The sequence below is a fragment of the Penicillium rubens genome (genome assembly GCF_028828025.1).
Source record: "Penicillium rubens strain IBT 27055 chromosome Unknown utg000003l_segment0_segment0, whole genome shotgun sequence".
Classification (NCBI taxonomy): domain Eukaryota; kingdom Fungi; phylum Ascomycota; class Eurotiomycetes; order Eurotiales; family Aspergillaceae; genus Penicillium; species Penicillium rubens.
Genome location: NW_026890601.1, coordinates 9013162 through 9024684, shown reverse-complemented (window position 1 = coordinate 9024684; position 11523 = coordinate 9013162). Strand labels below are relative to the sequence as shown.

Below are 11523 nucleotides of genomic sequence, written 5' to 3'. Positions count from 1 at the left end.
CAAAAAACCCAAAGAAATAAATCGATCATGAATGCATCAGCTGATGGCGAAGAATAACCAAGCAGGATTGTCCTAGAATAATGCGACAGCAAAAGGCCATCTCCGCCTATCATTCCCCGGGTGAAGAGGGGCTGAGTCATCCGGATGCTATCCCGAATAGGAAAAATGCAAACCCGTGATTCGGAGTAACTGATGGTCCGTCTGTTTTATGTTCAACCTTAAAAGTGCAACATTACGTCAGCTAGTTGCAGCCCACGGATTATGCACTCACTCATGTGATTGCGTGGCTCCAGGCAGTCATCGACCATCCTTGAGCGAGATTCAAAGCGGTTCTCCCGTTCTGTCTATTTCACAAATCTTTTAATCGTGGCATTGACTGCATTTTACACAAAGAAGCGTTTCGTTCCCTTTTTCGACCCTGACAACATCCCTCCACTCTTTCATCATCATGCTGCATATGCGTTTGGACCAGTACTACCACACATGACAACATATACTTGAGATGAACCTTCCTTTGATGCGCAAGGCCCAAAAGCTCCACGTTGCATACCACCAGCAATCCATTTGACTTAAACCATATCAGCTTTCCCATAATGCGTTCCTCATCCGAGTACCTACACCCCCTGGACCACCCCGATGCACCAGGCGCCTTGTCAGACTCGGACGACGACTTGGATCTAGAAGAGCTAGACCCCAGCACGACATCGCCTCAGCAGTCTCGTGAGTCTCGGGACTATACCGGGCGAAAACGAAGCTATGGGCCGGCTATCGCGTTGCGCAACTTGCGTGTCGGAGCGGCAAGTCGGTGGAGACGCAGTGCGTCTGGACGCGCAGGCTTGGAGGATGATACGGATGCGCTTCTAGAGAACCGGGAGGAACAAGGCTTGCGGGACTCGCAGACAAGCTCCAGAAACCTGGAAAACGCCGATGCGCCTCTCCTGGATCGCAGAGCGTCGACTCGCGATTTCGACGATGAGCCTCCCAAAAAAGGCAACCGCTTGCGCTTCCCAGGATTCAAGACTCCCGCATTCCTACAGGGCACATCAATTCGATTTGGATCGAATGACAACAACCCTGAGAACCAACCTCCGCGCGAGGTACTTGTCGGGCAGTACCAGGCTACTAAGTACCCGGCCAATGTGGTCTCGAATGCGAAATACACACCCTGGAGCTTCCTACCGAGAACCCTTTACAACGAATTTTCCTTCTTTTTCAACATATACTTCCTCCTTGTGGCTTTATCACAGGTCATCCCGGTGCTACGAATTGGATATATGTCGTCCTACATTGCCCCTTTAGCCTTCGTGGTTTCGATATCATTGGGTAAAGAGGCACTTGATGATATTGGTCGGCGGCGGCGAGATGCCGAAGCCAATGCGGAAGAATACTGCACTATAACATTAGGAAGGTCCAACGCGATGGAGGTCACAAAAAAATCGCGAGACCTGAAGGTTGGTGATGTGCTCAAAGTCCGTAAGAACCAACGCTTTCCTGCCGATGTGGTGATTCTGAAGAGCATTTCAAATGACTCCGGCACTCCTCGTCATTCATTAACGGAAGAACCTGTCCCTGGGGCGTCTTCCGACTTGCTCGAACCAGGTCAAGGATCGTCCGGACCCACGAACCACACCACATCCAAGAGTGGTGAAGATATTGAAAATTCACCAGCAGGCGACACTTTCATTCGGACTGATCAATTGGATGGCGAAACTGACTGGAAGCTTCGCCTGCCTTCTGTAATGTCTCAATCGCTCCCTCTGAGCGATTTAGGTCGACTACAAATCACCGCTAGCGCCCCTGATAAGAGAGTCAACGAATTCATGGGGACTATTGGGCTGGGACCACCCACTGGATTCTACGATGCTCATGTTGACAAATCCTCTGGGTCTCCAAACAACGAAGGAATGCCTGGGCCTGTGGAAAATCAATCAGCTCCCTTGACAATCGACAATACTGCCTGGGCCAACACTGTTCTTGCGTCTAATACTATCACCTATGCCGTCATCATCTATACAGGGTCTCAAACCCGGGCTTCGCTTTCAACTTCTGCCTCCCGGTCCAAGATCGGCCTGTTAGAACTCGAAATCAACAACCTCACCAAAATTCTCTGCGCGCTCACATTTACTCTCTCAATCGTCCTTGTCGGTTTGGAAAGATTCCAACCAACAAACGATAAGAAATGGTACGTTGCTATCATGATCTATCTCATTCTCTTCTCCACGATTATTCCCATGAGTCTTCGGGTGAATTTGGACATGGCCAAGTCGGTATACGGGCGGTTTATCGAACGGGACAAAGACATTCCAGGAACGGTCGTCCGCACCAGTACAATTCCAGAGGATTTGGGAAGGATTGAATATCTGCTTTCGGATAAGACAGGAACGTTGACCCAAAATGAGATGGAGCTCAAAAAAATACACGTTGGCACTGTATCATACGCAAATGAGGCAATGGAAGAAGTTGCCTCATTTATTCGTCAAGCTTTCGCGTTTTCGGGCAATACCTTGACCACCCCTTCGACTGTCTTCGGAACCCAGGCCGGCCATGCCACAGCGCCGCGGACAAGAAGAGAGATTGGTTCCCGCGTCCGGGATATCATTCTAGCGCTTGCTCTCTGCCATAACGTCACTCCGACCACAGAGGAGGAAGACGGCCGCAAGGTGACGAACTACCAAGCGTCTTCGCCTGATGAAATTGCCATTATTCGATATACTGAAGAAGTCGGATTAAAGCTAGCATATCGAGACAGACAAAGTATTGTCTTAGAATCCACCGACTCCAAGCAGGTTGTGGTCCGGGCTCGTATTCTCGACATCTTCCCATTCGCTTCCGACTCCAAGCGAATGGGGATTATCGTCCAGTTCCAGCAGAATGAAAACGTGCTTGAATCCGGCAAAGACGATAGTGAAATTTGGTTCTATCAGAAGGGTGCAGACACTGTCATGAGAACTATTGTTGCCGCGAATGACTGGCTTGACGAGGAGACGACGAACATGGCTCGCGAAGGTTTGCGAACTCTCGTCGTTGGGCGCAAACGAATTTCCGTGCAGCAATACCAGGAATTCTCTACCAAATACAAGCAAGCGTCCCTGTCTTTCCAAGGGCGAGATACGGGCATGGCGAAGGTTGTGAGCGAATATCTTGAACAAGATTTAGAGCTTTCCGGTGTGACCGGTGTGGAAGACCGGCTGCAGCGCGACGTCAAGTCCTCTCTCGAGCTGCTACGCAATGCTGGTGTTAAGATCTGGATGCTGACGGGTGATAAAGTGGAGACAGCGCGTTGTGTCGCTATTTCTGCCAAATTGGTCTCCCGGGGCCAGTACATTCACACAGTCACCAAAGTCACAGACAAGTCGACCGCGCAAGAAGCTCTTGACTTCCTGCGCAACAAAACTGACTGCTGCTTGCTGATTGATGGCGAGTCCTTGAACCTCATGCTCGGTCAATTCAAAACAGCGTTCATCTCTGTCGCGGTGCTACTCCCCGCCGTGGTCGCATGTCGATGCTCCCCCACCCAGAAAGCTGAGATTGCAGACCTCATTCGCCAACACACGAAGAAGCGTGTCTGCTGCATCGGAGATGGCGGCAACGATGTGTCGATGATTCAAGCAGCCGATGTCGGAATTGGTATCGTGGGCAAGGAAGGCCGCCAAGCATCTTTGGCCGCTGATTTCAGCATCACGCAGTTCCATCATCTAACCAAGCTTCTAGTCTGGCACGGCCGCAACTCGTACAAACGGTCTGCTAAGCTAGCACAGTTCATCATGCACCGTGGGTTGATCATCAGTGTTTGCCAGACTATGTACAGCATCGCGAGCCACTTCGATCCCAAGGGCTTGTTCATCAACTGGCTCATGGTCGGTTACGCGACTGTCTATACAAACGCACCAGTCTTTTCTCTCGCCTTTGATCGGGATGTCGACGAGCATCTCGCCAATCTCTACCCAGAGCTTTACAAAGAGCTCAAGACAGGGAAAAGTCTAAGCTACCGTTCGTTCTTTGGCTGGGTTCTCATCTCTGTCTACCAGGGTGCAGTGATTCAGGGTCTCTCTCAGATATTGTTGGATACTATCACAGGGCCGCGCCTAATCAGTCTTTCCTTCACGGCCCTCGTCCTCAACGAGCTGGGCATGGTCGCCACTGCAATCACAACCTGGCACCCGGTCATGATCTTCTGTCTGATTGGTACGCTGCTTGTATATGCGGGCAGTGTCCCCTTCCTTGGCGAGTACTTCGACCTTAGTTACGTGATTACCCTTGACTGGCTGTGGCGTGTTTTCGCTGTGCTAGCTGTGTCTCTGGTTCCGGTCTGGGCTGGCAAGATGATCAAACAGTCGTGGCACCCGCCAAGTTACCGAAAGGTCCGTGGATAGAGTTGGTGCTTGACACGAGTTCGGTGTATCTATTTATTCTCTTGCTTGGAGTTTCTCATCTGTCTCTTCCATGCCCTAGCTTCCGCCGATTTAGTTATCATGTGGCTCTGTATATTAGTCTCAATGATCTTGGCTTGCTGAGGGCATCTAGGACCGGGCTACTTCTATGCTATTAGATTGGTCAATCACTTCAATTCCATCCTTGGAAGTTTGACCACCAGGGCAGTACTTGGTATTAAGTTCATGTAGTGGTAGTTAGACGCTAAGGCGGATCCCTCCAATGACGTTGAGCGGAATCGATAAGCAAGCACGTGACTTCCCCACTCAGGAAGGCGGTCAATACCTATCGAATCTTTTTTTTTTCTTCGGGGTCAAACATCTGCTGCATAGAACTCTAGGATCAACCACTTTTTCGGTTGCCAATTCCTCGCCCATCATGTCTGACGAAATTGTCTGGCAGGTCATCAACCAGCAATTCTGCTCGTACAAACTCAAGTGAGTATCAATCTTCACTCGCTGGCTATTCAGTCCGCAGGATCTTTGATCTCCACTATGCATGGACAGAAAAAAAAGAACATTTTCACTAACAATTTCAACCTTCTCTCTAGAACGACAAAAGACCAAAATTTCTGCCGCAATGAATATAACGTCAGCGGTCTGTGCAACCGCCAGTCCTGCCCACTCGCCAACTCGCGGTATGCGACGGTGCGAAGCGATCCCGAAACGGGCGTCATGTACCTGTACATGAAGACCGTCGAGCGAGCCCACATGCCGAGCAAATGGTGGGAGCGTGTGCGCTTATCTTCAAACTACGCCAAGGCCCTCGAGCAAGTCGATGAGCGCCTTATCTACTGGCCCAAGTTCTTGACCCACAAGTGCAAGCAGCGTCTCACCCGCCTGACGCAGGTCAACATCCGCATGAAGAACATCGCCAAGGAGGACGAGCGTCTCGGAGAGAAGGTTGTGCCCAAGCTGGCACCGAAGATCCGCCGTCGTGAGGAGACTCGTGAACGTAAGGCCGAGTCTGCCGCTAAGGTCGAGAGAGCTATTGAGCGTGAGCTTATTGAGCGTCTCCGCAGCGGTGCTTACGGTGACCGGCCACTCAATGTCGAGGAGGGTATCTGGAAGAAGGTTCTCCGTGGACTTGAGCGTGCCGGTGACGGTGAGCGTGATGTGGACATGGATGACGGCGAGGAAATTGAGGAGGAGGAAGAGGGTGTTGGTGAGGTTGAGTACGTCAGCGATCTTGATGAGGAGGAGGACCTCGAGGATATGGAGGACTGGCTGGGTGTCGACTCGGCCGATTCCAGTGATTACGATGACGATGAGAGTGACGATGATGACAGCGAGGACGACGAGGAGGCTAGCGAGGATGAGAAGAAGCCCAAGCCCAGTGCCAAGCGGAAGCATGTTGCTCCCCAGACAAAGCCTCGGAAGAAGGGTCCTCGCATCGAGATCGAATACGAGACCGAGGGTGCTGGCAAGGACCAGGTCATGGCATGATTTTGTCGATGTTAAAGGATTTGGGAAAAGTTTACCTGATCTTGCATGGCGTTTGGGCTGTCAATTATTTTGTTTTATATTCTTATTCTCTGCTAGTGATCGGGCATCATACCCTGCTACATTGCATCCACTACAACTCACGATCCTAGATCGTCCAATGTCTATTTTATTTTCAATAGTACCGCTCTATATCTCTTTTATTTCCGAGATACCTGAACATAATTTATTCCAGACAAGACCTGACTCTGTTGCTTCATCTAGTTGAAACACGTGATCACGTGGCCCAATGAATGCCTTTCCCGCCGCCTTTTATTTTCCTTTGAACGACTTCACCTTGCCCCAGGAGCCGGTTCTTCTGTTAATATCCCCATTAATAATTTATTGCAACCATTTTCATATCTTGCTCGACTCTTCCATCCTGAGTCACTCGCATTGGATCCCACAAGTAAAGCTCCAGCTCGCGCCACCCCGCCCCGCATCGGAGCTGTCATTCTGCAGACCGCGCGTTCCTCAACCATACCAGTCGCTGCTGCAAGATGAGCTCGTACCTCACATCCTTGACCACCTCTTCGGCGATCTCTGGTCTGGGCTCACGGCTCACCAACCTTCGCCGTGCCATTACCCTAGGCGACGAGGGAGACGACCCCGACAACGAAGATTGCTCCCACATCTCCAACGCCCTTCGAGCCTATTACACCGAAAAGGGCCGTCCATTCCCACCATGGCTCCCACAAGACCCCAAGGGTCCGGCTCCGGCACAATCCCGCCCGATTGCGACTTCCCAGCTACCCTCCGGCAGCTACAGCCAGGGGCCTCCCGCCAACTCTGGCCGGAGCGGCGGTCTAGGTGACCTATGGGGTGATTCCCCCACATCCCAACACTCGGTCCCACAGACAGCCAGTCTTCGTCGCGGACGTGGCGGCGCAGCACCACCGCTTACCTCGGCCAATAGCGCGCCGCCGGCTGCCACATTTTCTCAGTCTCGTTCGCCTGCTGGATCAGGCTCCTCCAGTCCATCTGGAGCGCGACCATTGCCCAGCCAGCGAGCTGGGTCGCATCAGTCTTCCCAGAGTCGTCCAAATCTCGATCGTGCTGGGTCGGGTGGTGGTTCAGCCCAAGAGCGACTACGGGCCAGATTACAGGGGGGAAGGTCTCCTAGTCCCAATGTTGACCCTAGTGTTCGAAAGCCTGTTGGAATGTCTGGAAGACGGTGAGATTGTGAAGACAGTACATTGCATGGTGGAGAGCATGGCGTTGGGGCGTTATTTTATGTCCAATGTTTACCGAGTACATAGATCCTAAGGACAAAGTTCATTCAATGATCGTGTGATTTCCAGGTTCTGCCTAGATCTATACCGTATATTCTTAACGAGATTGTACTATGTTCCGAGGATTCACAGGTGTGCTAATTTGCCTTCTCCCCCCACGCTCGGGGATATATTAGGCTGAATCTCTTCAAGACTCCTATGGACTCGACTCAGTCATACCACCGATAGGGCAAAGATCACCCCATCCCTGGACCTCCGCAACAGCCGGGATTGCTTAGCGGCAGCCACCAACGCTAAGCAACACCTAACGAATGACCAACTCGGGAAATCCCGCATTTTACCCCAACGCGGCCATCCCGTGTTTGGCTGAGGAGCGTGGTGCTCCGAATGAATTATAACGCAACTCGGAAGTTAATTTCCCTCTTTCTCTTTTCAGGGACAGGTCATTGGTCAAGTGGGAACAGTCAATCTGAAGCCTTCGGCCAAAGTCATGATATGCCCCCTTTTCCCCGAAATGCCGCCGATGCATCTCTTCTCCATGGGGACCCCAACTCAGTCGAATACCGAATTTTAGCGTCTTTGGGCTACCCTCCGCGATGTGGCTTTTGTCATACGGTATTCGCTTTCTGTTGTCGAGTTGGATGTTAAATTCGACTTCGAATGTCGGAATTCTTCCCTACAAGATTCACCCGCCTAATAATACGGCTATACCGTGATATATGCCGACACAACGGGAAGCCGGGAAACTTCCAGAAGTGCAAGGCCACATTTGAAAGCGTTGTCGATCAGAAACGTCCGGGTGACATGCCACGGCTTGAGTGTTGTGTGCCCTGAAATGGTCAACATAAGCTTTGATGGCACACGATTCGTCCACAGCCCCGATGGCTTGAATTCCCTATCTTTCCACATTCCAACCCCTGCTGTACTACTGCTGTACTACTGCTGCATGACGGATGTGCACCGCATATTCCAGGTTTATTCTTGTTTTTGCCTCCCGGTGAGACCGCGTTTTCCTTCTTCCCCTTCTCCTCAACCTGGTCTCCCCGGACTGGTCCTAATTCTCCACTTCTCTCCGCACAAGGGAAAGCACGGAGTGCATACTCCAGGCCGAGCCTACACGCCTCGGGCAATCCAAGCAGCAGACCACATACCCGGGCTCTTTTTTCACTTTGATTTTTGGCAAACCCCACACGGAGCCTTTGTCATGCGTAGTATTAACCGTCGTCATCCGGACTGCCTCAAATAGTCTTTTCCCCCTTGGTTCTATCAGCTGTGCCATTATTCTTCCATATTTTTACTCTAAAATTACGGTCAATGCCACAGCAGAGCCTGTAGTGACGGTTCCACCCCACTGTTATACTTCATATCATCTAGTAGACCCAACAAGCCATCTTCTGAGAAGGGGGACTCATTCATCACGCATCATGGCCGATCTCAAAGATGTCGAAGCTCCCCAAAACGCGCACAGCGAAGACAAGGATGCCGTCGCCTTCGAGACGGACGACGTGGCGGACCAAAAGCTCCAAAATGGGATGAACGAAGCCGCTATGGACGCGGAACTGCTGCAGCTCGAAGAGCAGGTGCACAGTCTGCCCAAATCCCGCTTCGAAATAACCTTGTCCAATCCTGGTACCTTCACTTACATCCTCGTTGCTTTCGCGTCCATGGGAGGTATGTTGTCTGGGCTTGATCAGTCGCTTATCAGTGGTGCAAACCTCTACCTCCCTGTTGATCTGGGTCTGTCTTCAGCAGACAATAGTCTGGTCAACGCCGGCATGCCGCTAGGAGCCGTTGCCGGCGCTCTTCTCCTTTCTCCCGCGAACGAGTATCTCGGTCGTCGTATGGCCATTATCGTCTCCTGTATTCTGTACACCATCGGCGCCGCCCTGGAGGCTGGCGCCATCAACTTTGGAATGATCTTCGCTGGTCGATTTATTCTTGGTGCTGGTGTCGGTTTAGAGGGTGGTACCGTCCCAGTCTATGTTGCAGAATGTGGTATGTATTCCATCACGCTCAGTCTACGTATATGCTCAATTTTAATTCCAACGTTTAATAGTCCCCCGCAAACTCCGCGGCAATCTCGTTTCCCTGTACCAACTAAACATTGCCTTGGGCGAAGTCCTCGGCTATGCCGTTGCCGCCATGTTCGTCAGCGTCGAAGGAAACTGGCGTTACATTCTAGGGTCTTCACTGGTCTTTTCGACCATCCTCTTCGTGGGCATGCTCTTCCTACCAGAGAGTCCCCGATTCCTAATGCACAAGGGACGCGAGATTGAAGCGTACGAAGTATGGAAGAAGATCCGCGGGTTCAACGACCTGGAAGCCAAAGACGAGTTCCTCGGCATGCGACAAGCCGTCACAGCCGAAAGCCAAGAGCAAGCCCAGTCAAAGAAGTACCCGTGGATGGACTTCTTCACTGTGCCGCGTGCACGCCGCGCGATGGTCTACGCGAACATCATGATCTTCCTCGGGCAGTTCACGGGCGTCAACGCAGTAATGTACTACATGTCAACGCTGATGCAGGCAATTGGCTTTGGCGACAAAGACGCCGTCTTCATGTCTCTTGTCGGCGGTGGAGCGCTGCTGATCGGCGCCATCCCGGCCGTGTTGTACATGGAGCGATTTGGTCGTCGGTACTGGGCCAACGTAATGTTACCGGGTTTCTTGATTGGCCTTGTGCTCGTCGGTGTTGGCCACACTATCGATGCTGATAAATACCCCGCCGCGGCGCAGGGCGTTTACCTCACCGGTATTGTGCTGTACATGGGTTTCTTCGGCTCGTACGCTTGCTTGACGTGGGTCGTGCCTTCAGAGGTCTTCCCTACGTACCTGCGTTCGTATGGAATGACGACCGCCGACGCTAACCTGTTCCTGTGCTCGTTTATCGTTACGTACAACTTTACGCGCATGATGGAGGCTATGCAGCGGATTGGTCTGACCCTTGGTTTCTACGGTGGCATTGCTATCGTCGGCTGGGTTTACCAGATTATATTCATGCCCGAAACTAAGAACAAGTCCCTCGAGGAGATCGATGAGCTTTTCTCCCTTCCTACTGCTGTTATTGTCAAGCGGAACTTGAAGCAGACTGCTCAGGTTATTCGGGACTTGTCGCGATTCCGTCTTAAGAAATTGTTTTCTCCTGAGCCGTACAAATAACCTTGTGCGTTCTTGTTTGCCAAGGTGAATATGCGTGGCTCATGCTTGAGGTTATTGAAGACGATTTAATGTGGCGATCTGGTAGACTTCTATTCTGGTAGACCATTATCATATACCCAATCTATATCTTCAAGGTCATTCTTATTTTTACCAAGTTCAGAGGAAGATTATATATACACTTCCTTCTTCGACCACTTGCTGACTCCAAATTGTGTTCGGGGGTTCGATGTTGTCATTGATATCCCGCCGCTAGCAACGAACCCTGCATCACCTAATATTGCAGACCTTGCTTAACATGACTTAAGACTCGGCGCATATGTAAGATTCCTCTTCTGTATGTAGGACTGTGGGATTATTAGACCCCAGACTGTAAGTATATATTGACCGCAAGGTTCCACATCGCCACCCTCAGTTGAGCTGAGCGAGTGTTTGCTATAATGGAATTAATTAGATCGGTCCAATGTGATACCTACGTTATAGGTAGCATCCTGCCACATAAATCCCCGAAGACTTAACCAATTAGATGGCGGTAATCGACTAATTACCGTACTCCTTTCCTGCCAGAGTATTAGATCTGCTTCATGATGTCTACCTGGGCTTTGTTCTTCATCCCAAGTGGGACGATAGCTCAGTTGGGAGAGCGTGCGATTGAAGTTCGCAAGGTCGCTGGTTCGATCCCGGCTCGTCCCATTATTTTTGGTTTTTTTTTTTATAGTCCCCGCCAAGTCTTTTCAAGTCCCTGTCAGCTGAGAGCCCCAGGAACACAGATGGGCCACCGAGAGCCAACCAACAGATCTGTCATCAGATCACGTGCAGCACCGCGTTCAGGAAAAGAGAAACCACGATCATGCTCACTGAGCAAGAGCATGATCCGCCCTGATCAGACCCACTCCGCAGAGGGTTTCCACTATATAGGTAACTCTCTGTAGCAGATAAAGTCTGCCACAACACAACCCCCGGGGATTGCAGGACACGTGACCATGACTCCCGCGGCGACGGTAGTTTTAGGATGTCAAAGCTTGCGTTGGGAATTCGAAATTTGGCCTTAAATAGCCTTATGGACACTTGTCTGGAAGAAGAGCTACCCCGCTTAAAGCAACAGGTGTACCTCCTGAAGATAACACACCGCTGCCCCGGCACGAGTTGAGTAGTAGATATGTTTCATGTGGTGTAAACCGTACAGGCGTCGCCGCAGACATATTCTGCCGACAACGCTACAGGAG

General features: G+C 51.2%; 4 protein-coding genes across 4 annotated transcripts; all 4 read left to right on the top strand.

Moving 5' to 3' along the window:
* Window positions 1-593: 593 nt before the first annotated feature.
* Window positions 594-4373, top strand: N7525_009678 (aminophospholipid-translocating P4-type ATPase NEO1; the record flags this gene model as incomplete). Its single annotated transcript, XM_061214819.1, has 1 exon — window positions 594-4373. One exon carries the CDS (start codon window positions 594-596, stop codon window positions 4371-4373), a length of 3780 nt encoding a protein of 1259 aa, XP_061069250.1.
* A 280-nt stretch (window positions 4374-4653) lies between these two features.
* Window positions 4654-5876, top strand: N7525_009677 (ribosome biosynthesis protein MAK16; the record flags this gene model as incomplete). Its single annotated transcript, XM_002563736.2, has 2 exons — window positions 4654-4868; window positions 4982-5876. 2 exons carry the CDS (start codon window positions 4654-4656, stop codon window positions 5874-5876), a joined length of 1110 nt encoding a protein of 369 aa, XP_002563782.2.
* Window positions 5877-6412: 536 nt separating this feature from the next.
* On the top strand, window positions 6413-7090 carry N7525_009676 (uncharacterized protein; the record flags this gene model as incomplete). Its single annotated transcript, XM_002563735.1, has 1 exon — window positions 6413-7090. One exon carries the CDS (start codon window positions 6413-6415, stop codon window positions 7088-7090), a length of 678 nt encoding a protein of 225 aa, XP_002563781.1.
* A 1478-nt stretch (window positions 7091-8568) lies between these two features.
* N7525_009675 (putative MFS sugar transporter) lies at window positions 8569-10300 on the top strand (the record flags this gene model as incomplete). The annotated part of the gene is made up of 2 exons (XM_002563733.1): window positions 8569-9139; window positions 9201-10300. The coding sequence occupies 2 exons, from the start codon at window positions 8569-8571 to the stop codon at window positions 10298-10300; spliced, it is 1671 nt and encodes a 556-aa protein (XP_002563779.1).
* Window positions 10301-11523: the final 1223 nt, after the last annotated feature.